Source organism: Pongo pygmaeus, chromosome 18 (assembly GCF_028885625.2).
Source record: "Pongo pygmaeus isolate AG05252 chromosome 18, NHGRI_mPonPyg2-v2.0_pri, whole genome shotgun sequence".
NCBI lineage: Eukaryota > Metazoa > Chordata > Mammalia > Primates > Hominidae > Pongo > Pongo pygmaeus.
This window is the reverse complement of record NC_072391.2, coordinates 44,181,374-44,209,361: the sequence shown is the minus strand read 5'-3', so window position 1 is coordinate 44,209,361 and position 27,988 is coordinate 44,181,374. Positions and strand designations below refer to the sequence as shown.

The following is a 27,988-nucleotide window of genomic DNA, read 5'->3' as shown; positions in this document are numbered from 1 at the left end:
TTCTTTCTGGAGCCACATTCTAGAGATCCTAGTACAACCACATACTTTTAAAAGGTATTAACCACTTCTCTCATGGATTATGGCTTTTGGTGAAGACAGCTTATTTCTTTTTTTTTTTAATAAAAACAACTTTATTAAGGTATATTTTACATATCAAAAAATTATTCATCTTAAGTGTACAATTCAATGATTTTTAGTGACTTTACTCAGTGCAACCATTACTGTAAATCAGCTTTAGAACATTTCAATCCCCTCACAATAAAATCCCTCTTGATCTTTTTTTTTATATACTTTAAGTTCTAGGGTACATGGGCACAACATGCAGGTTTGTTACATATGTATACATGTGCCATGTTGGTGTGCTGCATAGTATTCTATGGTGTATATGTGCCACATTTTCTTAATCCAGTCTATCATTGATGGACATTTGGGTTGGTTCCAAGTCTTTGCTATTGTGAATAATGCCGCAATAAACATACGTGTGCATGTGTCTTTATAGCTTTATATGATTTATAATCCTTTGGGTATATACCCAGTAATGGGATGGCTGGGTCAAATGGTATTTCTAGTTCTAGATCTTTGAGGAATCGCCACACTGTCTTCCACAATGGTTGAACTGGTTTACAGTCCCACCAACAGTGTAAAAGTGTTCCTATTTCTCCACATCCTCTCCAGCACCTGTTGTTTCCTGACTTTTTAATGATCGCCATTCTAACTGGTATGAAATGGTATCTCATTGTGGTTTTGATTTGCATTTCTTTGATGACCAGTGATATGAGCATTTTTTCATGTGTCTGTTGGCTGCATAAATGTCTTCTTTTGAGAAGTGTCTGTTCATATCCTTCGCCTACTTTTTGATGGGGTTGTTTGATTTTTTCTTGTAAATTTGTTTAAGTTCTTTGTAGATTCTGGATATTAGCCCTTTGTCAGATGGGTAGATTGTAAAAATTTTCTCCCATTATATAGGTTGCCTTTTCACTCTGATGGTAGTTTCTTTTGCTGTGAAGAAGCTCTTTAGTTTAATTAGATCCCATTTGTCAATTTTGGCTTTTGTTGCCATTGCTTTTGGTGTTTTAGACATGAAGTCCTTGCCCATAGCTATGTCCTGAATGGTATTACCTAGGTTTTCTTCTAGGGTTTTTATGGTTTTAGGTCTAACATTTAAGTCTTTAATCCATCTTGAATTAATTTTTGTATAAGGTGTAAGGAAGGGATCCAGTTTCAGCTTTCTACATATGGCTAGCCAGTTTTCCCAGCACCATTTATTAAATAGGGAATCCTTTCCCCATTTCTTGTTTTTGTCAGGTTTGTCAAAGATCAGATGGTTGTAGATGTGTGGTATTATTTCTTGTCTTTATGCTGAGCACTAAGTAGGACTGTTTAAAAGCCAGGAGCATTTATATAGTGACACTAAAGTAACACAGGTCTTGGATTTGTAATTTTGTCACAAAATCCACTCACATTGGAAACTAGATTTTCCCAAAGTCCAAGTAAAATGGTGTGCCTTAGTTGTACAGGCTGGGAGAAGATTTTACCCTCAGGCAGGGCCCAGCTGCTATGTTCTTTTTTCTGTGTGGGTAACCATCCATTTAATTAAAGTCAGTGAATTTTAAAACAGTAAAATAAGAGGATAAGCTGTATGATTTAACAAGTGTCTTAAATGTCAAGTGACTATAGCCTAAAACATCTCCAAATTTTAAAATTAAATGTTAATATCTTTATTCTCAGTCATAATATCTTTTGGCGTCTTTTTACATTCAAAATCTATTTTGTCCTTTTTTGTTTTCACTTCTGAATTCTGGGTGTCAAATTATAATATGATATTGTACAATTAAGTTTATCCTGTTAACAATAAATAGTCTCTTAGCAATTACTGTACTCTATATATAGGAATTAGTTATCCAAATAGCTAGCTAAATACTTCAGCAATTAGTTTAAATGTTAAAAATCATCACTGCTGTAATACATTTCATCACTTGCTTTCTTTGGCCAATATTCTAGCCTAGTTGCTAATTTTTATTTAAAAGGTGGTCCCTGGGATATTACTGGAAATTAGTATAACAACTATGATCTTCTGTTATCCAGAATATTCAGGGCATTGGGTTCTCAGATCAAAACAAATATTTAAATAAGAAGTCATTAAAATCACCTTATATTTTTTAATTGATGTCTTATAGAATTACAATATGAATATGCGGCATCTAACATACATATTCTTTTCTAAAAGTTTACATGTCAGTTGTTTGATACATGGAACACTTTTTTTGTACATATTTAAACATATCAAGGAAAAATCGCATTATCAGAGTAGACCATGAACTCCAATTTAATTGCCAGCCTTTTTTCTCACTAGACCATCTGATTTGATATATGTTTATAATGAGTCTCATCACATTAAATAACACAAATTATTACCCCAAGTTGGCATTTAGAAACAAGGGAGCATGATAATTGTATAGCTGGGAAGATTTTAATAGATATATCAGCCTGGTGATGTGGCTCACACCTGTAATCCCTGCTACTCAGGAGGCTGAGGTGGGAGGATCACTTGTAGCCCAGAGCTCGAAACCAGCTTGGGGAAGATAGTGAGACCCCTTCCCTTAAAAATTTTAAAAAATAAAAATAAATTAGCCAGATATGATGTCATGTGCCTATACTCCCAGCTACTCTGGAGGATGAGGTGAGAGGATCACTTGAGCCTAGGAGTTCAAGGCTGCAGTAAGCTATGGTGTGATCGTAGGCACTCCAGCCTGGGTAATAGAGCAAGACCCCATCTCTGTTTAAAAAAAAAAAAGAAGAAGAAGAAGATGTATGAGAAACCCTATTAGCAATGCAATTAGACTAGCAGCAAAGGAAAGCAAGTAATAGTGTATTTTTTAATTGTTAATTTTATCACTTATCAAAAAAGGCTTGAACCATTGACTTTAATAGAATACTGATTACTCTGATAATTTTGAGATGAGAAAACAAACATATCAATACTTGGAACACAGTCTCTTTCTCCATCCCATTCTGCTACCAGAAAGAAGAATAACATATCAGTCACCTAATGGGCAAAGAACACATTGATTAGGAAATAGCTGTCACTTATAGTTGAAAGACTCAAGGCAGATGTGACAATATAACAAATGTATGATTCTTTTAGGCAGCTAGAAAATTAGAAACAGGCCATTAAAATGTACATGCTAGTTAGTAAGAGGAAATGCCACTGGCCAAATCATTTGTAGGTTAGAGTCCCTATGTAATGACATATGTTTAATATTAAAGCTATCTGTGAATATATTTTTCTTTCAAAGTCTTCGCTTCACTCTTCTTAAATTCTGCCATTCCTGTTATTATCCAGCTTGCCATTCTCCAAATTACATATCTTCCTCACAAAAAAAATTGTCTTTTATCTGATACTCTTACTCATATTTTCTTATTAAAAATATAATTTAACAGTCACACCAGGTGGAACAAAAACATGGTGTTTCTCTTAGAATTTCCCTGTGAGTAATGAGAACAGTCCTGAAATTTTTACTCTGCCAAGTGTAACCCTTTGAACTATCTGGAATGAGCCAGAGAACTTCAGCTTAGTAGTGCAGGTCACAGGGTAGTCCATAGCCACAGTGTCTTTTTCATAATCTTACCCTGCAGGGATATAACTGGATTAAACTCTTCCTGAGCAAATTGGCGTCCCTCATTAAAGATCAACAAGAGTAACCAGGCTCATTCCCCAGAGAACTGCATCAACAGCCCAACTTTAGGTCTACAATAGGAACCTCCCAAAGCTCAAGGTGTGCTCAGTGAGCTTAGACACACCAATGAAGCACAGCCTGGACTTGTAAACATTAGCCGGGCACAGTGGCACACATCTGTACTCCCAGCTACTCAGGAGGCTGAGGCAGAAGAATCCCTTGAGTTCTAGGCTGCGGTGATCTACAGTCACGTCTGTGACTAACCACTGCACTCCTACCTGAGCCACATAGCAAGACTGCATCATAAAAAATTGCCACAAAAGTCAACACATGCCATGGTAGCTGGAACCTTTGACTGGGTATACAATGTCCCCGATTCCCAGAACATGTATCATAAGACCCCACAAATAGGATAGAGAGGCAAGGAGTAACAGGAGCAACTGGCACTGGAGAGGTTGCTCCTTGTCATTAGAAGTCCTTTTCATAGAGCAGTAAGACAAATACTGCCCTTCTTTTTCTTCTGAAGACAAAATCTTGGATGATGATAAAGGCTAAAGGGCATGGGATTTGGAATTAGGCTGCTGAAATTAAATCCCAGCTCTATGTAATGAAATAATATTAAAGCTATCTGTGAATACATTTTTCTTTCAAAGTCTTAGCTTCACTTTTCTTGTTTATTTAATTAAAATTAAAATAATTTAAATTTAAATTATTAAATAATTTATGTATTAATATAATTAATTTAATTAAAATTAAAATTTAAGTTTTAAATTTTCTTGAATTTCCTCATGATAGAGATAATAATATTATCTATCCTCATACAATTATTGTTAAGAATAGTTGAAATAGTACACAAGAAGTACTTGGCACAGATTTTGGCACATTATAATCATTCAAAACCTGTCAAATCTTTTATTATTTCTTACAGAAAATATTCTAATTTTTATCCTTTATTCTCTTTTGGTGTTGTTTGTCTCCATTTTAATTAATGTCAATATAGTATTGTTTCAGATACCATGATTATCAGATAAGATGACAGACTGTTTCAGATATTGTTACTATCAATTTGAGATTAACAACTTCTTGGAACAATTTTCTCTTCGAGTTACACAAAATATTGATTATCTGAATGTGTCCTTTTATCTTATATCTTATTTTCATCGAGATACCATTTTTCCTTGACTCAGGGCAGTGCCAGTAGAGTTGTAGGTATTACCGTTAGATGAAAAGTCCTTGTGGTTTAAAACGTTTCAGAGAGGCCGGGCGCGGTGGCTCATGCCTGTAATCCCAGCACTTTGGGAGGCGGAGGCGGATGGATCACCTGAGGTCAGGAATTCGAGACCAGCCTGGCCAACATGGTGAAACCCTGTCTCTACTAAAAATACAAAATTAGCCGGACATGGTGGTGTACGCCTCTAATCCCTGCTGCTCAGGAGGTTGAGGCAGGAGAATTGCTTGAACCTGGGAGGCGGAGGCTGCAGTAAGCCAAGATCGTACCACTGCACTCCAGCCTGGGCAAGACAGAGCAAGACTCTATCTAAAAAAAATAAAAACCTTTCAGAGAACTAGAATTCAGTGTTATGTTGACTCAGAGAAAAACACATACACGCACACACACTTATGTTCACATACCACGAAAGGTAGTTTTCAGTGACTTTTTTCTTCAGCTAGTGAGTCTTCCCCTTTTACTCTTCCTACCTGTTATATCAGCATGTATATATTATTTAAGTTCTATTTTTGACAAATAGATGTCAGAGCTAGAGTATTCTAGCGCTAGAATCTAATACTTAATATCTAGTATTTGTAGACAGCAAAGTTGGCTTCAATATCTTGCCTAAAAATAGAATGCATGGGAATTATTACAATGTAATTTATCTCCTATACTGCGTTGTTAATTAATTCAGGATCCTAAATTACAACATAACCTGAATGACATTAATCAAAGTTGCATGTCAGTATAGTATTCTCATGGAGAATAAGAACAAAGCAACCTTGAAAACTTTTTTTGTTTTTGTTTTTTGTTTTGTTTTGTTTTTTGAGACAGTTTCGCTCTTGTTGTCCAGGCTGGAATGCAGTGGCACAATCTCAGCTCACTACAACCTCCACCTCCCCGGTTCAAGTGATTCTCCTGCCTCACCCTCCCAAGTAGCTGGGATTACAGGCATGTGCCACCATGCCCACCTAATTTTGTATTTTTAGTAGAGGTGGCGTTTCACCATGTTGGTCAGGCTGGTCTCGAACTCCTGACTTCAAGTGATCCACCCACCTCAGCCTCCCAAAGTGCTGGGATTATAGACGTGAGCCACCGCACCCAGCGAAAACTGTTATTTTTTTAAAATTACATAAATAACATGTACTTGAAGTATATTGGAAAATCAGACTATAATGCAAGCCTGGACAAAAGTACACAGGCATTTGAATCTGGTGGTTGGAGTGTCTGATATCACCAATGCCTTTAATGTATTTATTATAAAATATTAAAAACATCACAGATACTTTACCTTTGGGTAGACAATCGTGATGTGCTAACATTTATGTGGTATAAATTGATGTAGTATTTTTTGTTGTCTAATACCATATTTCAGCTAAAATATGTTACAAGTGTTAGGTCTGACACATTTGGAGGATTAAATTTTCTTTAAATTATTTATTAATTTAACAAAAATATATTGAGTGGCTAATATATGCCAGGCCTGTTCTAGGCTCTTAGAATATAGAAGTGAATAAAACAGACTCAAATCTCAGCCCTCATAGAGACTGCATTCTAGTGGGGGAAGACAAGACAATAGGCATACTAAGTAAGTTATTTAATACTGTCTAGTGTTAGGCAGTGTTAAGTACTGTGGGTGGGAGGAAGAGGGAATAAAGCAGAGTAAAAGGGATTGGGATTGCTGGGCAAGAGGGTCTTCGATTGTATGTAGGATTATCAGAGCAAGCCTCTCTGAGAACATATCATTTGAACAAGGATTTGAAGGAGGTAAGGGAGTTAGACATGTAGTTATCTTTGGAAGGCTATTCCAGGCAAAGAAGACAGGCAGTGCAAAGGCCTTAATATATCAGAATTTCCAAGGAACAGTGAAGAGGCCAGTAAGTTGCAGCAGAATGAAAGAGGGAGGTTACAGAGTAGAAAATGAAGACACAGTTAAATGGGAGGTGGAGAGTGTACACTAAGTAGAACATAGGACAAGATTGTATTCTGAGTGAAACTGCAGACTAGGAGGAACAACAGTTAAGGGAAGGAAACCAACTAGAAGCTATTAAAATACTTCAGTTTAGGAACATACCTATTTGGGGTAAATAATAAGAATAATTCAGGCAAAAGGTGGTGGTGGCTTGGACCAAGGTGATAGCAGTGGAAATAGAAATGAGTGTCTAGAGTTTGTATATATTTTAAATTGTGGATATTTATTCAATTTCTTGGCAGATTGAATATAGGGTATAAGAAAAAGAGAGGCCTGTAACTATAACTATAGGGTTACTGGCATGACTAAGTGGAAAGTTGGAATGGCCATAACTGAGATGGAGCAGGTAGGGGGAATAAAATCAGGGATTATGGGGTTTTTTGTTGTTGTTGTTTTGTTTTGAAATGGTGTCTCACTCTGTTGGCCAGGCTAGAGTGCAGTGGCACGATCATGGCTCACTGCAACCTGCGCCTCCCAGGTTCAAGAGATTTTCCTGCCACAGCCCCCTGAGTAGTTGGGACTACAGGCATGCACCACCACGCCTGGCTGATTTTTTTGTACCTTTTAGTAGAGACAGGGTTTTGCCGTGTTGGCCAGGCTGGTCTCAAACTCCTGACCTCAGGTGATCCACCCGCCTCAGCCTCCCAAAGTGCTGGGATTACAGGTGTAAGCCACCACACCCAGGCCCGGGGATTATGTTTTGAATATATTAACTTGGTAATATGTGTTAGACATGAAAATATTGATGTTTAGCATTTAGTTTGATATGAGAGCCTAGAGTTCAGAGATTGGCAGTCTATGCTGGAATTATACATTTGGGAGTGTTGAGGACTAACCTAAGTCAAGTTAGTTATATGTAAGTCTTAGGTTCTTTTGTCAATAACTGTAGTCATCGAAGAATGTAGTTACCAAACATTGGTAACTACTTTCCTTACTACCAGTAAACATAAAAGAAAATCTCTAACCAAATTCTGTGCAAATAAAGACATTAATGAAATAAACATTCATTAGCAAGCAGATACAAAACTATTCATATGTTTTATATACTCTCTGAGTATTTAGGTAATCCAGCCACTACTTTGCATGAATGGTTAACTTAAGGAAGATAAGACATATATCAGCAAAACTAAAAAACATCTTGAGATAACTAAAAACAAAACACAAACAAAACCAAACATATTGGATGAGGCAAAAGCAGTACTCAGAGGGACTTTATGGCTGTAAATGCAATGTTAAAAAAACAAAGATCTCAAATCAGCAACCTAATTTTATACCATAAGGAACTTGAAAAGAAGACCAAACTAAACTCAAAGCCAGCAGGAGGATGGAAATAATAAAGATTTCAGCAGAGATAAATGAAATAGAGAAAAACAATAATCACAGAAATCAAAAGTTGGTTCTTTGAAAAGATCAACAAAATTGACAATCTATTAGCTAGACTGAGTGTTTAAAAAAAAGGGAAAAGGCAAATAACTAAAATCAGAAATGAACAATGGGACTTTGCTACTGACCTTATAGAAATTAAAAGGATTGATAGTACTATAAACAACTGCATATCAACAGATTAGACAACTAGGCCAGGCACAATGGCTCACACCTGTAATCCCAACACTTTGAGAGGCCAAGGCGTGAAGAATGCTTGAGGCCAGGAGTTTGAGATCAGCCTAGGCAACACAGTGAGTCCTTGTCTCTACCAAAAAATTTAAAAATTAGCCAGGTGTGGTGGCATGCACCCGTAGTCCTAGCTACTCAGGAGGCTTAAGCCCAGGAGTTCAAGGCTGCAGTGAGCCATGATTGTGCCACTGCACTCCAGCCTGTGTGGTAGAGCAAGACCCTGTCTCAAAAAAAAAAAAAAAAAAAAAAAAAAGGCACAGTGGCTCATGCCTGTAATCCCAGCACTTTGGGAGGCTGAGGTGGGCAGATCACCTGAGGTCAGGAGTTTGAGACTACCCTGGCCAACATGACGAAGCACCATGTCTACTAAAAATACAAAAATTAGCTGGGTGTGGTGGTGCATGCCTATAATCCCAGCTACTTGGGAGGCTGAAGAGGAGAATCACTTGAACCCAGGAGGCAGAGGTTGCAGTGAGCTGAGATCATACCACTGCATTCCAGCCTGGGTGACAGAGTGAGTCTCCATCTCAAAAAAAAGATAATCTAGATGAATCAAAGATGTGCCTGTAATCCCAGCACTTTGGGAGGCTGAGGCAGGCAGATCCCTGAGGTCAGGAGTTTGAGATCGGCCTGGCCAACATAGTGAAACCCCGTCTCTACTAAAAATACAAAAATTAGCTGGGTGTGGTGATGCATGCCTGTAATCCCAGCTACTTGGGGGACTGAGACAGGAGAATCACTTGAACACAGGAGGTAAAGGTTGCAGTGAGCCAAGATCACACCATTGCACTCCAGCCTGGACAACAGAGCAAGACTGTCTCAAAAAAAAAAAAAAAAAAGTTTCCTAGAAATACACACAATACAAAACTGACCCAAGAGGAAATAGACAATGTCAACCTACCTGTAACAAGTAAAGAGATTGAATCAGTAATTGAAAACCTCCTGAAAAAGAAAACTCAAGGATCAGATGGCTGCACTGATGAAATTCTACCAACAATTTAAAGGAAAATTTCATCACTGTTACTGAAACTCTTACAAAAACTAGAAGAGCAAATACTCCCTAGCACATTCTGTGAGGCCAGCATTACTCTCATACCAAACCCAGACAAAGATACCACAAGAAAGCTACAGACCAGTATCCCATATGAATATTGATACAAAAATCTTCAACAAAATACTACCAAGCAAATCCAACAGCACATTAAAAGGATTTATACATTATGACCAAATGGGATTTGTCCCAGGAATGCAAGGATTGTTCAACTTAAGACAGTCAATCAATGTAATACATGGCATTAATAGAACTAAGGGAAAAATAATACATGATCATTTCAATAGATATTAAAAACAATTTGACAAAACTCAGCATCCTTTTATAATTAAAACACTTAGCAAACTAGGAATAGAAGGGAACTTCCTTAACATCACAAAGGGCATTTATAAGAAAAATCACAGCTAATATCATCCTGTATGATGAAAAGGTGAAAGCATTTCTTCTAAGATCAGGAAGAAGATGAGGATGCCCACTTTCACTCCTGCTATTCAACTTTTTACTGGAATTCCTACACTTAGCAATTCGGCCAGAAAAAGAAATAAAAATCTTCTAAATTAGGAAGACGCAAAATGATTTCTATTTGCAGGTCACATGATTCTCTATACAGAAAATATCATATAACTCACAGAAAAAAATACTGCAGCTAATTAACAAATTCAGCAAAGTTATAGGGAACAAGATCAACACCCAAAAATCAGTTGTTTCCATATACCAGCAAAGAAATTTTTAAAAAAGAAAAAAAAATAGTTCGGTTTGCAACATTTAGAAGAGTAAAGCACCTAGGAATATATTTAACCAAAAAATCGAAAGATTTATCCACTGAAAACTAAAAAACATTCCTGAGAGAAATTAAAGAAAATCTAATAAATGGAAAGACATCCCGTATTCATGGATTGGAAAACTTTAAGATAGCAATATTCCCCAAAAGAATCTACAAATTCAAGTGGTCTGTTTGCAGAAATAAAAAGCCAACCTTCAAATTGATACAGAACTGTAAGGGGCCTCAAAAAGCCAAAACCGTATTGAAAAACAAAAGCAAAGCTGAGAGGACTTATACTTTCCAAATTCAAAACTTCCTACAAAGCTACAGTAATCAACAAGCATAGTGCTGGCATAAAGATAGACATATAAACCTATGGAATAGAATTGAGAGACCATAAATAAATCCAAACATCTATGGCAAATTAATTTTTGACAGGGGTACCAAGACCATTCAATGGAGAAAGAAGAGTACCTTCAACAAATCATACTAGAACATTTGTCTAATGACATGCAAAAAAAAATGAAGTGGGACTCCATATAAAATAATTAACTCATATATAATAAACTCATGGATCAAGGACCTCAATGTAAGGGATAAGATTACAAAATTCTTAGAAGCAAACATAGAAGTAGATCTGCATTTCCTCAGATTTGACAATGGATTGTTAGATTTGACACCAAAAGCACTAGTAACAAAATTTAAAAATGGATTAGATTCTGCAAAAATGTAAAGCTTTTTTGCATTAAAAAACATTTTCAGCCAGGTGCAGCGGCTCATGCCTGTAATCCCAGAACTTTGGGAGGCCACAGCATAAGGCTTGCTTGAGCCCAGGAATTTGAGACCAGCATGGGCAATATAGTGAGACCTTGTCTCTAAAAAAAAAAACAACTTTTAATTAGCCAGAGGCAGTGGCACAGGCCTGTGCTCCCAAGCTACTCAGGAAGCTTAGCTGGGATCACTGGAGCCCAGGAGATCGAGGCTGCAATGAGCCATGATTGTGCCGCTGCACTCCAGCCTGGGTGACAGCAAGAGCCTGTCTCCAAAGAAAAGAAAAGTTTTTCTTCTTTTCAACAAACTGAAAAGGGAGAAAATATTTGCAAATCTTATCTCTGATAAAGTTCTAGTATCCAGAGTATAAAAAGAATGTTTACAATTCAACAACAAAAACACAAACAGCCCAATTATAAAATTGACAAAGGACTAGACATTTCTCCAAAGAATTCCAAAGTGGCCAATAAGCACAGAAAAAGATGTCCTACATAATTGATCATGAAGGAAATGCAAATCAAAACCAGACTGAGTAACCACTTCAGAACCACTAAGATGGTTTTAATTAAAAAGACTGAAAATGACATGTCAGCAAGGCTGTGAAAAATAGGAACCCTCATACATTGCTGGTGGGAATGTAAAATGGTGCAGCTGCTGTGAAAAACAATATGGCAATTCCTCAAAAAAATTAAACCTAGAATCACCATATGATCCAGGATTTCTAATATATACTCAAAAGAACTGAAAGCAGGGTCTCAAAGAGGTATTTGTACATCCATGTTCATAGCAGCACTACTACTAATAGCCAAAAGGTAGAAACAACCCAAATGGCCATCAATAGCTGGATGGATAAACGAATCAAAGTATATACATAAAATGGAATATTATTTTTCCATAAAAAGAGACGAAGTACTTTTCATGCGCGTCCCTGTGAAAAGACCACCAAACAGGCTTTGTGTGAGCAATAAAGCTTTTAATCACTTGGGTGCAGGCGGGCTGAGTCCAAAAAGAGAGTCAGCAAAGGGAGATAGGGGTGGGGCCGTTTTATAAGATTTGGGTAGGTAAAGGAAAATTACAGTCAAAGGGGGTTTGTTCTCTGGCAGGCAGGAGTGGGGGTCGCAAGGTGCTCAGTGGGGGAGCTTTTTGAGCCAGGATGAGTCAGGAAAAAGACTTTCACAAGGTAATGTCATCACTTAAGGCAAGGACTGGCCATTTTCACTTTTGTGGTGGAATATCACCAGTTAAGGCAAGGACCGGCCATTTACACTTCTTTTGTGGTGGAATGTCATCAGTTAAGGCGGGGCAGGGCATATTCACTTCTTTTGTGATTCTTCAGTTACTTCAGGCCATTTGGGCGTATATGTGCAAGTCACAGGGGATGCAATGGCTTGGGTTGGGCTCAGAGGCCTGACAGTACTGATACTTACTACAACTTATATGACCCTTGAAAACATTATGCTAAGTGAAAGAAGCCAGACACACTTGGTCACATGTGTGGTACGTTCTATATGAGGTATCTAGAGTAGACAAATCCATAGAGAATGAAAGCAGATTAGAAGTTACTGGGGGAAAAGAGAAAGGGGGAGTAATTACTTAACTGGTACAGGGTGTTGTTATAGGGTGATGAAAAAGTTTGCAAACGAGAGAGAATTGATAGTTGCACAACATTGCAAATACACTAAAGGCCATTTGATTCTACACTCTAAAGTAGTTAATTGTATGCTATGTGAATTTCAGCTCAATTAGAAAATAAGAATGGACTGAAATGGATGCTTTCACTGAAAGCTAATGGAAATATAAAGTGATGCAACCTCTCTTTAGGAAACAAGGTTTCTATATTCAAGAATAAGTTTTAAACTTACTACTCTTTGATCCAGTATTCTGTATCTAGGAATGAAAGAAACTAATGTGGGTGCAAACAAATATTGATTTGCAGAGATGTTCACTAAAGCATTCTTTTTTTAATAGTGAAGGATTAGGAAAATTCCTTTATCTCCAACAATATGGAATTAATGTTTACATAAGATATTATATAGGCAGGAAAATTATATTTTTGTAATATCTGTGTAGATATCACTTTAGAAAAATAATTTTAGAAGTATACATAATAATACATGTCTTTTATGCTGTGTTTCCTTTGGCTTTCTCTTAATGGGATTTTGGTGTTTCCATCATTTTTCTCTCTGCTTATTTATTTTTCAAGAATTTTCATGATGACTAAATACTCATAAATAATACTGAGTGAAAATAATACTAAACTATGCTAAAATGTGTTTATGCACGTGCTTGCCTTGGAGAAAAAAGTATGTGACTAAAAGTATGCTAAAATGTAATAATGATTATCTCTTCATTTTAAGTTGTTGGATAATTTTACTTAGATTATTCTCCTTATACTTTTAAGCTTGCTTATTGCATAGGCAATTTTAATAGTATAAACAGGAAAACAGAAGCCTAGTTTGATGTCATGTAGACAAAATAAGTCTTTTAACATAAGGGGTTGTGGAGACCAAGGTTTTATCATGAAGATGAAGTCTCCAGGTAGTAGGCTTCAGAGACAGTAGATTGTAAATGCTTCTTAGACTTAAAGAGTCAGACAGTAGATTGTAAATGCTTCTTCTCAGACTTAAAGAGTCTGTTCTATCAGTCTTAAGGGCTTTGTATTGATGTTAATGCTGGTCAGCTGTGCCTGAATTCCAAAAGAAAGGAGAGTATAATGAGGCATATCTGACCCTCACTTCCAGTCATGGCCTGAACTACTTTTTCAGATTAACTTCTGAATGCCTGAGGGGAGGGTCCATCAGTTAGAATTTTATTTTTGGTTTACTTCTGTTAAGTCAGTCTTTGCTAGTAGTGTCATGAAATCAGCTTGTGTTTAATTTTGGGTTTGTTTGTTTGTTTGTTTGTTTTTGAGACAAGGTCTCACTCTGTCTCCCAGGCTAGAGTGCAGTGGTACAATCACAGCTCACTACAGCCTCAACCTCCCTGGGCTCAGATGATTCTCCCACGTCAACTCCCAGGTAACTGGGACTACAGGCACATGCCACCATGCCTGGCTAATTTTTGTATTTTTTGTAGAGGTGGGGTTTCACCACATTGCCCAGGCTGGTCTCAAAAGTCCTGAGCTCAAGCAATCTACCTGCCTTGGCCTCCCAAAGTGCTGGGATTACAGGCATAAATGGCCTGTGTTTAATTTTTAATTCAACTCTGTAAGAATAAATTTTATCTTAATAAAGATAGCTAACATTATTATTTACTATGTGAGATACTCTACTTTTAAACATTATCTTTCAATCAGCTCAATTCCACAAGGTGGACTAATTCTGCAGCCCATGCTGTTCACTATACTGTTTTCCAGTTTCATACACATTGTTAATGCCTATCCTTAAATTCATGTTCCTTTTCATTATACCTTACTGTTTCCAACTTAAGAACTATACAATCAGATAAATATACTTTCCAGTGATTGCATATTTTTGGATTAACATTAGTGATGTGTAGCAGAGTCCCCTTGAATATTAAAATATTTATATATTAATTAACTTTGTCATTTAAATGTTAAGTTTAAGCATGTAGAAAAATACCTAGAAAATACATATATTCTATAAAAGTGAATTACAATAGGGAAAGATTGACTATTGGAATGGCAGTGTGAGGACCACATGAACTTGCTCTCCCAGAGCCCCCAAAAAGAACAACAACAAAAATACTGGCCAACCATATAATATCCACCATTTCAGAAATCTGGAAATTAACCAAAGCCACAGAATGGACTGAGTATTGTCTATTCTAAAGAAAACTACTGATCCTTGATAAGACACCGAATCTATGGCATTTTTATCTTGGAGCTATTCCCATCCTGCCCCCCTTCTCAACTGAGTAGTGCAGTAGCCATGGAAAGCCAGCGGATTCACAGCCAATGGATATGACTGACCTGCTTGGAGCTGCATGAAAATCTTCATCCCTATTACTATCAACATTTTGTCTGAACTAGCAGCTCCCTGGAAAATCTTCATTCTCAGCATCTTGGCTATTTCATTTGACTAGGGCATTACCAAAAACAACAGTAATCTGCTGGCAACATCTCAGCTACCTAAGCCTGTGATTAAAGGTGGAGGAAACAAGATCCTGGTCAAAATATAAGAGGAATTCTTAGAAAACTGGAAAACATAGGCAGCTTTAAAAAGCTACAACATATTCTTGGGGATCTAGAAGACTTTGCACATTCCTAGAAAGGAAAACACCTCATTCAAATACTCAGCTCCCTTCTGCTTCACCATGAAGCCCTGCATAAGCAGGAAATGAAAACTAAGGCTGTCCTTTTCTGAACTTTGAAGGCATGCCTTCACACACAAATCACTCTGACAAAGGGTGGAAGATATACAGGCAAGAGATTTAGGGAAATCTTACAACAAATCACTGGCTGACCACTAAATAATACTGACCCAGATATGCCAAGTAGGAAGCCAGATGTAGAATAAAAACTTTAAAAATAAAAATTAAAAAGACCTTGGGGCAACCACTGCAGGGAATACAGAATCCACAGAATTCACTACATAAAAAAAAAAAGTCACTAAACAAATAAACAGTAAGAAAAACAACAAACCCTTGGGTGGGGTTAAGCGATACCAGAGCTATCAATATTATCTTAAAAGTCCAGTTTTCAACAAAAATTATAAGACATACAAAGAAACAGGAAAGTAGGCTAATACACATTTCTTTAAAAAAATAAAAAGACAACAGAAAATGTGCCTACAGGGCCAGATGCTTTACTTAATTGGTGTGTGTGTGTGTGTGTGTGTGTGTGTGTGTAGTTGAGCTTCTTTCACATGTTTATTGACCATTTTCATGGCTAATAACTATTAGTCATTTGGGAAATGCAAGTAAAAACCACAATGAGATACCACTTCATAACCATGAGCATGGCTATAATAAAAAAGACATAACAAAAAGTGTTATTGAGGATGTGGAAAAATTTGCACTATTATCCATTGCTGGTGGGAACATAAAATGGTGCAGGTACTTTGGAAACAGTTCGGTAGTTCCTAATGATGTTAAACACTTAGCTACATAATCAAGAGAAAGGAAAACAAGAGTGAATACAAAAATAAACCTGTATATGAATGTTCACAGCAGTATTATTCATAGTAACCAAAAATGGAAATGACTGAAATGTCCATCAATCAATGAAATTAATTGATGAAACAAAATGTATATATAACAAAGTGGAGTATTATTTGGCAAGTAACAGTAATAAAGTACGGAAACATGCTACCATATAGATGAACCTTGAAAACGTGCTAAGTGAAAGAAGCCAGTCACAAAAGACACATTGTATGATTGTATTTATATGAAATCTTCAGAATAGGCAAATCTATTGAGTCAGAAAGCAGATTAGTGATTACATACAGCTGGAAGTGTGCAGGTTGGAAGCAGACATGACTTCTAATGTGTATGGAGTTTCTTTCTCAAGTGACAAAAATGTTCTAAGATTAGATTGTGGTGATGGCTGAACAATTCTTTGAATATACTCAAAACCACTTAACTGTATACTTTAAACAGGTGATGTGTATGGTATGTGAATTATATCTCAGTAACGCTGTTTTCTTTAAAAAGTGAATCATTGGCTGAGCACAGTGGCTCACGCCTGTAATCCCAGCATTTTGAGAGCCTGAGGCAGGGGGATCACTTGAACCCAGGAGTTCAAGGCCGGGCAACATAGTAAGACTCCGTCTCCACAAATATTTAAAAATTAGCCAAGCCTGGTGGCACATGCCTGTGGGTCTCAGCTACTTGGGAGGCTCGGAAGGAGGACAGCTTGGGCCTGAGAGGTCAAGGCTCAGTGCAGTGCTACTGCATTGCAGCCTAGGTGACAGAGTGAGACCATGTCTCAAAAAAAGAAAAAAGTGAATCATTAATATTAGTGACCTGTATGTTTCATTTCACATTTTGAAACATGATACATTCCAGTACCTAAATTTTTAACATTTTATCATTTTAATATTTGATGGGAGCAATGTTTCCAGAGATGTTTTTAATGTTTTTTTAATTGAATAACTCTAGCTGGCCAACTCAGCCAATCTGCACATTTAGCTCTCCAACTACCATACAACGTGCTTGGTTTAGGTCGGAGCGCAAATTTTCTTGACCATCTCTATGTTGGTATTCCTCGTCCATCTGGAGAAAAAGTGAGTAAAAATTCATTTTGTTTACAATTAATCTATGTTTTAATATTCACTATTTAAGTATTTAAATTGAATAATTTGAACCTAATTGAATTTGAATTCAAATAAATCAAATATTTTTATTCCCTTTAAAGAATAAAGAAAAATTTATTGGTAGTGACCTAAGCTTATCTTACATAGAGCACATCATGATTTTAAGATACCGTGTAGTTTTTCCCTCTCCTCTCCCATAAATGTCACCTATCCCTCTATCCTGCTTTTTCATCCTAACATTTTTCACCACCTAACATGTACATAAATATTTTAGTAACATAAATAATATGATTATACATATGTGTATTATTTATATAATATGTATAATCATATTATTTTACTTGCTTTGTTTATTGTCAGTCTCAACTTGAATTTTAGCTCCAAGCAGCATTTGTACATAGCCCTTTGAACAGTGCCTGCTACGTAAGTGTCTAATAAATATTTGTTGAATGAAGGAATTCATAAAACACAAATATAATCTTTCCCGAAAAGATGAGAAAATTTTCCAACAGATGGCACAAAAGCCTTATTTTTGGCTTAATATTGGTAAACATAGCTTAATCCATACCTAGAATTTGAATTTCTCAAAGTAGCTAGATTTTTCCTTATTTATTTAGAATAATAATTGTGTTTTTTAAATGTGCTGAATGTTAAATGTTCTTAAATTCTTCTTCCAGTCTATACGAAAACAAGAGTGGACTGCAATCATTCCAAATTCCCAGCTAATTGTCATTCCATACCCTCACAATGTCCCTCGAAGGTAATGTACTTGCTTGAACTGATTTGGTAAAGACACTGCTAACTCCGAACTATAGATACAGTGATGTCTTTTAAACTGTCTCATATTCCTGCTGTGTTCCCATGAGTGCCCATCCCTTAATTTGCTTATGGCAAACTTTAAATGACTAAACATACTTACATAAAAGATCCCAGACATTTTTCATGAAGAACAAATTCAATCCTATTAGAAAAACAGTAGGTTAACTAATTAGGGATTTATACATATTCTGCTTAAATAAACTGCTCTTCAGTTTACTAGTTATAAATTCAAACTTTTAGGATACTAAATCTTTGTATAAAGCACTAATCTTTTAAATAAATCATTTGAGAAGTAGTATATATCCCACAGTGGTTGGGCACAAATTTTGGAGTTAAATAGATGTAGGCTAAAACAATTCAGCTCCATTGCTGGCTGACTGCAAGACTAGGAGCCAGTCCTTTGTCCTCTCCAAGACTCACTTTCTGCATCTGAGGGTGAAATATACTTAACACTGTGCCAAGCATGTGGTAAGCGAATGGTAGGTATTTTTATCCTTATTAACAGAATACATTCATTTCATAATACAGCATTTAACTTTAAATCCTTAAATTATCTTTGTTCATTTTTATTTAAATTCCTAGATTGATTCTATTCTTTTTAAATTAGGCGATAAAAGTATTCACTAACATTTAAATTTCATAGGGAAAAATATGCTAGACAAATATCAATATGAGAAAATAACCAAAGAGAAATGGTGAATTTATCTATGAATATGTAACCAGTGGGGTCCCCTGCTTGTTACATTCCCTCTGAAAATACCAGCTTCCTCATTCTTTATTAAACATCTCGATCGAATGTACTGATTGCCAAAACCAGCTTATGCCATCTCATGAGCTGACTCTGTGCATCTCTATTCAGTGAAGTCACACTGAAATCAGTTATGGTGGGAGAATCTACTCCATGAAAATTGGCAAGTACCATAAACAAGGCTTCCCCAACCCCTGTCTACCTCAGAGCCAGTTTGCCAGCATACCAGCAGATGCATTTTATGGTAGATTAATGGGCTTTAGAACCAAACTGCTTAAGAAAATAAGCTTTATCGCAGCCTTATGCTTGGAATAAGATGACATCATTGAAACAGTTATAGTCCTGGTTCAGATTTTTTTGAATGAGCCTGTATTGTATGTTTGTGTTAGTTTTCTATAGATGAAATTTACAGTAAAACTAGAAAATCTGGACCATGAGTAGGAAACTATATAAAGTACGGTACTTCTATACAGCTCAGTAGCATGACTTTTTTTCACTGCCACGGACATAGAACAGTCTCTTAAGATGGAGTGGTAAGCAAAAAACAATAACAACAACAACAAACAAAAGAAGCAACAGCGAAATGTAGAAGAGTATGTATAATAAGTAGCCATTGTGATTTAAAAAGAAGCCATCTACACATACATGTTCATACATGTATAAAATATCTCTGAAAGGATATGCAGGAAACTGGTAAGAGTGACTGCCTCTGAGGAGAAAACTGAGGATTGACTTTTGTCTTTTTTTTTTTTTACCAAAACACTTACATTCCTGATTTGCTAAAAATCTATTTTAAAATTAGAACTACCAAAAACATCTCATAAAATAACTGTTTTCTTAAGTATGAGTACAACACTAAGAGTAGCTTTCAACTAATTAACAGTATTTGTTTTCTTAAGGTTTACTTACTCTTCTGAATTTCCAGAAAATTATACCATAGCTTTTTTCCATAATCTCAACATTTTTCATGTTTCTCTTACTCTTTCCAAAGAAATGTTCTTTTCAAATTTATGTACATAATAAAAACCAAATTGATTTTAGTTTTTGAGGTGTATTTTGAGGTTACTGACTAGAAGCTAACTTATGGATCAATAAATTTTAATTATCCCAGAATAAATCAATAGCTACTTGCTATTTACCAGAAGTCTTACCTTTATTAAACTTTTAAAATAAAAATATAGCCATTACCTATTTCTAGGGAGAACAAAAAGTTATGTGTATATAACAACATGCAGAGTTGGTGATACAGTCCTTAGTTTTAGGCTTTCAGGGTGTGCAAATGCTATATTACATGGACTGTTTCAGAAGGAAAGAACTAGTTCTATTTACTAAAGACCTCTAGTCTGTATATTGCCATCAACAGTGAGGGACTAAAGATGATTTTGTAAGTGATCTGAACCTAAAAGTCATTGTAGTAATGTAAACATTCCAACATGATACAAAAATTATAGAAGATTTGCACAAGCCATCAACATTTATGTTGTAGTTGGTCATATTATATATGTGACACAGGTCAAAAATAAGATGATACAGAAGACTTCTAGGATCATGTGACTACCTTGCTTTAGAGTTCAGGTTTTCAAATTAAGCAGGTAAATCAAGATGTAAAAAAGATGTCTATGACTGTCCAAAGTACCCTTGGATATGTTTACCTAAAAATAATTCTCATAGGATCAAACTTGGAAAATGAAAAATATTGAAATATCTCATCAAAAATTCTATTTCAGTTGTCTAGGTAAAATATAAACCGCAGAATCATCAATATTCTCAGCACTATCTGATTTTTAATTGCTTTTGTTTTATTTGTAATGGACTGATGAATGAATGGTTTAATGAATACATTGACAGTTTAATTAATAAGCTTTGCTTATTAATTTTGCTTTGGGGTCTCAATATAACTTTGTTACTTTTAAGTAAAATTTGTAATTTTAATTTGTTCTGTTTTTATCTACAGTTGGAGTGCCAAACTGTATCTTACACCAAGTAACATTGTTCTGCTTACTGCTATAGCTCTCATCGGTGTCTGTGTTTTCATCTTGGCAATAATTGGCATTTTACATTGGCAGGAAAAGGTTTGTTCATTTAAATGAAGCATTAACTTTGGTTAATTTATTCTAGTAATACATACATTGCTCTTTAAAAACACTATATTTATTTTAAACTTTTTTCATATGACTAGAATTTCATCATTTTTCAAGTTCTGTTCAAAGCATCATTTTATTGATGATAATTTCTTTTATCCCTGGAAGTTACTAATGTCTCCTATCAATTCATACAAATCACAAGAGATGTCTACTTTAAAAGTTTGATGCAGTACAGTAGTAATAAAGTGATCATCCAGAAATCAAAAGGCATTTAGAAACAATTTCATAATGACCTGAAAAATAATAATGATTTTAAAAAATGAACGTGTGTTCAGTATCTACTGATAAAGCCATGGACATTCTTTAGCTAGGATTATCAGCTATCTCTTTGAAAAGAATTAGAGTAAAAAGAGGTTAAATTATTTTCTTGAGGTTTAGGTGGAAGGTAACAACTAAAGCAATAAACAGCCAGGCACAGTGGCTCATGCCTGTAATCCCAGCACTTTGGGAGGCCAAGGTGGACAGATTGCTGGAGCTCAGGAGTTCGAGACCATCCTGGGCAACATGGTGAAACCTCGTCTCTACAAAATACACAAAAATTAGCTGGGCACCATGATGCAAGCCTGTAATCTCAGCTACTCAGGAGGCTGAGGTGGGAGAATCACCTGAACCCAGAAAGTTGAGGGTACAGTGAGCTGTGATTGCACCACTTCACTCCAGCCTGAGCAAAAGGAGTGAGACCCTGTCTCAAAAAAGAAAAAAGCCATAAACATCTTTTTCATCTATTAAGTATTCTTTGCATTAAACTGATTTCTGTTCTTTAGTATAATACTCTAAATAATAATTGAAAACAAAACTCCCAAATATGTAAAAGATTTTTATGCAATGTTTATGTGAAGAAAAAAGAGGCTATCACTGTAAATTAGCAGTTTAGATATATGTGAAAAATCTAGTTTCTATTTGTATATGGGTTCCAATCAATGCCCTCAAAAAAGGGCTTCTTTGTGGCCCCAAAGAAAGGTGTTTTTCTTTTTTTGCACCTACACTCTGGATTGACATGCCATCATAATAATATTTTGCTAGAATTACCGTCTTTGTTCTTTTAACGTATGAAAAAGAGAACATATTAGTTGTTCTATAAATGCTCATAGGTTTGTCACTTTTAAAAAATCACTCCTTTACATATCAAAAACAGTAACATGAAGTTACATATTCAATTAACCTTAAGATTGAACTTAAGAGTAAGATCAAGGACAACCATACATACTTTGTCCGGAAGTATCAGAATATCATCTGAAAGATTCCATAGTTCTTGACCTGTGAAGCAAAGGAAATTAATTTCATTAATTCCTCAGTAGATCTGATTACAGCATAAACATTGTGTGCTTATAACAATAATTATGCAGTGGCCAAAAATTAAAGTTTTAAGTACAAGTATATATTTGACCATGTATATACTGTATCTCCTGTAGCACTGTGGTATCTCAAAGAGGCAGAACCTCTTTAACCACTTTTTCACTTAAGCAGGCTGGCCCCTTCAACCATTTTCTCAATGCAGGCTTTCCCCAGTGTCTGCCCCGGCCCTCTTCTTTCCACACTTTGCCTGCCAATTTCATCTAAAATCATGGCTTCAGATATCCCCAGCTCTCATCTCTAAAGGTCCTTCCCCATTTCCAACTGCCACCATGATAGCTCAACCTAGATGACTTACAGCACCTCAAAACCAGCATTCTAAAGCTTCATCTCTCTTACTTAACCTACAAGATTTCATCACTTGCCTGTGGACTCTGCCTCTGTAAGAAGTTCTACAGCTGACTCCACTTCTACATTCCTACTGCACTGCTTAACCCAGCCCCTTCTTACGTCCTACTTGGTGTCTTTCTTTCCGTTCTCTCCCCTTTCCATTCTCTCCCCTTTCCATTCCATTTAGCACACTGCTGCCAGTGATTCATTCTGTTTAGCCTTCATCATGTCATTCCCCTACTGAAAAAGCTCTAGTGAATATCCATTGCCTTTTATGTATAAAATCCTTGGCCTGGCCTGCATATGACTTCCATGTGACTCCACAGTCTTATTTTTTACCAGTTCCTTTCACATATCCGTGCTCCTTCCAGCCTTCTCATGATTGCTCATGTTGTAACCCCAGCTTGGAGTGAATACCACTCTCCCCATTTCCATGTTTTCAAATGCTTTCCATGTCTTTTCAAAGCTTTCTCTTCCCTCAACCGGATCAAGAAGTAGTCTCTTAGACTTGCTAACATTTTTCACTTTTTATCTTGAACTACAGTTATACAATATGTTTTGCATTTGTCTTTTTGGAGAACAAGATACAAAACTGAGGTTTTTTTAATATTAAAATACCAAACACAGTATTGGTATTGGGAATATTGGAAGCAAAGGGCCAATGAATATCTGCTAAATTGACAAGTTAATGAAAAAATAATTAGTACATTAGTACTCTGTCACCCAGGCTGGAGTGCAGTGGTGCAATCTTGACTCACTGCGACTTCCACTCCTGGGTTCAAGCGATTCTCCTGCCTTAGCCTCCCAAGAAGCTGGGATTTTTTTTACAGGTGCCCACCACCACACCCAGCTAATTTTTGTATTTTTTTGGTAGAGACGGGGTCTCACCATGTTGGCCAGGCTGGTCTCGAATTCCTCACCTCAAGTTATCTGCCCTCCTTGGCCTCCCAAAATGCTGGGATTACAGGCATGAGCCACCACCACACCCAGCCATTAGATTTGTTTGTTAACATCAGTGTTAAAAATGAGAGAAAAATGCAATCATTGATTCATCCTTATAGAATCTAATGCTTATTCCTATTTTCAAGTAGATAATAAATGATAAGAAGCTAAGTATTTAAGGACCCTAAGTATTTAATGTGCCTTAAGTATTCAAGTATTTATTGTTTTTAAAATAGCTACTATAAACTACAAAAATACTAGGATTATTGAATTATGAAATCATATCTATTATCTGCTAATTGCTGGAGACTTTTAAAAATGAATCACTGTGTATTTCAGAAATGAGTCTTTTCATAACATTTTTCTACCATTTACAAACGAGTCTAAAATTCTTTTTCAGAAAGCAGATGATAGAGAAAAACGACAAGAAGCCCACCGGTTTCATTTTGATGCTATGTGACTTGCCTTTAATATTACATAATGGAATGGCTGTTCACTTGATTAGTTGAAACACAAATTCTGGCTTAAAAAAAATAGGGGAGATTAAATATTATTTATAAATGATGTATTCCATGGTAATTATTGGAAAGTATTCAAATAAATATGGTTTGAATATGTCACAAGGTCTTTTTTTTAAAGCACTTTGTATATAAAAATTTGGGTTCTCTATTCCGTAGTGCTGTACATTTTTGTTCCTTTGTGGAATGTGTTGCATGTACTCCAGTGTTTGTGTATTTATAACCTTATTAGTGTCATGATGATGGAAAAAGATATGTGTAAATAAAAATAATTAAATGAGCAGGAATTTTTGTGTCCACTTGACTTGGTCTTGCTTCTTATTCTGATGATGCAAATTATACTTTTGTGAATATATCACGGAGTCATTATGCATTCAGCTTCATCACAGCAGGTCAAGGGTCTCACTGATGGCATACAATATAGTGATCGGGTACTCTGACTTGGTAGCACAGTAAGACTTGCCTTAAACTCCTAATTCCACCACTTACAAAGTCATTGTTTGAACTTAGCTCTTGTTTAACCTCTGTAAGCCTCAGTTTTCTTGTTTATTCAGTGGGGCTAATAATACTCACTTGAGTTATTGTAAACATTAAATGGGATGATGTATGTGAAGTGCTTAGCTTGGTGCCTCGCACAAAGTGGTCAATATGTGGTAGTTGTCATTATTAATATTTTAGATGATCTTATTAGACTTACACATCTAATTATAGAAATATACAGACTTGATAGAATTTTATTTTCAGGCATGAAGAAATATTCTTTGGAAAAGCTAAATTTTTGGTGATTGACATAGAGATTTACTTGCTCATATTAACTAAAAATTATAGTACTCTCCAAGAATTAATGTGTCCTAAAAATTTTCCTCCGAAAATTTATCCTTATCATGTGATAATGAAGAACATTTGATTTCTTGAAAGGAAACTGCTGTAGGCAGCATCTGGGAATGCAAATCTTCAATCACATTTCTATTCTCAAACGCTTGGAGAAGTCTATAATTTACATTCAGACTTCAATGCAAATTTTGTATTGTGAACTTCACATTTCCAAAAAGTTACTTTAAAAAGACTTTAAGACTGAGAAAAAAAGTTTATCAATGCTAGTAATTTTCTAATATGCAAATGGACATGTGATGCCTATAAAACACAAAAATTTCTCTGAAAACAATTTTGTTCTTATTTTTTTCTTTACAGTTCACTGAGATTGGCATGTGTTTTTACTTTGTATCTAAGCATGTTAACATGTCTTCTTAATAAATATTCCTTATTGAAACAAAGTATTTCAGTGAGTTTTTAAATAATTATTTTAGAGCATGAAGAGACCTTAGAGCTTATGAAAGCATTTATCTGGACTGGAAGACCAGGGTAAGGTGACTTGCCCACTGCTTCTCTGTGGGTCAGGGGCAAGATAGGATTCTCCTGACTGTAATACTCAGTTAAATTCACTAGTTATCAACCCACAGCACTGTCCCAGGCACTATGTGACACTTTCTCAAAGATAATTGGGATCATTATTGATATAGTCTGAGTCTTCAAACTCATGTGAGTCAGAGTTTACAAGACAAATAAAATGTTAATGACAATTAAAACTACAATCAGTGATATTAATACTGCTTCTGTATTTCCAAATGCAACTTTAATATCATTTATTAAGGGACAGCAAGTAAAAAATGTATCACAACATTGAGAATCACTAACAAAAACCTTGGTTTTGATTTTGAATATTGCAGTGGAAAGAGAACAAGGCTTTGAAGTCAGACCAGTCTGGATTCAGGGCCCAACTCTCTGATTTCATGACTCTGAATCAGTCACTTCTTTGAACTTTGGTTTCTTCATCTGTAAAACAAAGGTAATGAGTGATACCTACCTTCAAGGACTGCTCTGAGTCTGAAATGGCAGTTTGTACATAGAAGATGCTTGATAAGTGCTGTTTTTCTTCCTTCCCATTTCCCATGACAGTGACAAACTAACAGTTATTTTCTGAGATTTCTTTCCCACTGACTATATGTTAGTGTTATCCATCTTTGGGGAGCTAGGAAGAGTAATTAAGAATTCATAATCATTTTGAAGATACTGTAAATATGTTAATACACCATTTATTTGAACTAGCTCTTTACATTTCCCCATCCTTGCAAGTAGCTAGAACACCTCATAAAAAGAAACAAAAACTTAAATCGTGTCCAGCAGACCTCAATGGTATACCTGGGATTGATCTAGGATACTTAAGGGCTTACTCCTCAGGATAAAGGTGAATTAAAACCAGCCCTTGTGATTACCTGCACCTGACCAGTTATTTTAAAAGGCTAATTAAATAGATAGTAGATTAGGGAGTGCTTTTGATCCACAACTGTACAAGGGAAAGGAAGGAAACAAAATTAGGCAGAAAAATCGAACTGTGATGCATTCTCAATGGAATGCCTCATACAACCCTACATCGAGTTCTGAGATAGGATGACCTTTCCTATCTCCTAACCTGTCCCAAGTTAGAATATGAAGGCTGGGCCTTTACATTCCCACATTCATCAGTTATAGGGCACAGGCTGCCCCAAAGGCCTCTAACAAGAAAAGGAAAACTGGTACAAATAACCAGTATCAAAAATGAAAAGGGTATAACTACAGATAATCTATTTATTAAAACTAGGAAGACTTTGAGAATAACTTTATACCAATGTGCCGAGACCAGCTCAGTCGGGGAGACCCTAACCCAGCGGCGCTAAAGGAACTAAAGACACACACAGAAATATAGAGGTGTGAAGTGGGAAATCAGGGGTCTCACAGCCTTCAGAGCTGAGAGCCCCAACAGAGATTTATCCATGTATTTATTAACAGCAAGCCAGTCATTAGCATTGTTTCTATAGATACTAGATTAACAAAGTATCCCTTATGGGAAACGGGATTAACTAAAAGTCTCCCTTATGGGAAACAAAGGGATGGGTTTGGCTAGTTATCTGCAGCAGGAACATGTCCTGAAGGCACAGATCGCTCATGCTATTGTTTGTGGTTTAAGAACGCCTTTAAGCAGTTTTCCTCCCTGGGTGGGCCAGTTGTTTCTTGCCTACATTCTGGTAAACCCACAACCTACCAGCGTGGGCGTTATGGCCATCATGAACATGTCACAGTGCTGCAGAGATTTTGTTTATGGCCAGTTTTGGGGCCAGTATATGGGCAGATTTTGGGGGGCCTGTTCCCAACACCAATGTATCTGAAAGTTTATACAAAATGGACCAATTCCTAGGAAAATATCACCAAAACATACTCAAAAAGAAATAAAACCCTAAATATTCCTTCTGGTGGATGCTGTGGTGTAGTGTCCAGATCCGGCATCAAGAATAAAGGACTTATTATCCTAATTTCTGGGAGTGTCATCACTGTTCATCTGCCAGCCTCATCTGGAGAGCAGACTCACCCAAGATCAGTCCCCTCTTCTTAACATAAAAATCCTAAGTGTTCATAAACTAAAAAGTAAAAACCGACAGACCTGTAAGGAGAAACAGACAAACTAACGATTTAAGTGGGAGACATCAACACTTTTCTACAGTAACTGAAGGAAAAAGTAGGCAGGAAATCAGAAAGCTTAGAGCTGACCTGAAAAGCACTCAGTCAATCTAACCTAATGGATATTTACACAACACTCTAACCAACAGCAGCAAAATAGTCTTTTTCAGAGCACATGGAACACTTACCAAGATAGACCATATTCTGGGCCATAAAACAAGTCCTACCAAATCTAAAAGAATAGAAATCATACAAAGTAGATTATCAGACTATAATAGAATTGAACTAGGGAGATCCATGGAAAATACCCAGATATTTTAAATAACCATAGGGTCAAAGAGGAAGTCTCAAAGGAAATTTTAAAATATT

The 27,988-nt window shown here is 36.1% G+C and overlaps 1 protein-coding gene across 1 annotated transcript in view; it reads left to right on the top strand.

The window, feature by feature from the left end:
* The window catches only part of ITFG1 (integrin alpha FG-GAP repeat containing 1), a 300,100-nt gene extending 275,686 nt beyond the window's left edge, over window positions 1-24,414 (top strand). The window contains exons 15-18 of the mRNA XM_054452904.2: window positions 17,119-17,243; window positions 17,951-18,033; window positions 20,795-20,912; window positions 24,010-24,414. Of these exons, the coding sequence (XP_054308879.2) occupies window positions 17,119-17,243; window positions 17,951-18,033; window positions 20,795-20,912; window positions 24,010-24,069 (386 nt within the window). The 3' untranslated portion in view covers window positions 24,070-24,414. The remainder of the gene's footprint in view (window positions 1-17,118; window positions 17,244-17,950; window positions 18,034-20,794; window positions 20,913-24,009) is intronic.
* Window positions 24,415-27,988: the final 3,574 nt, after the last annotated feature.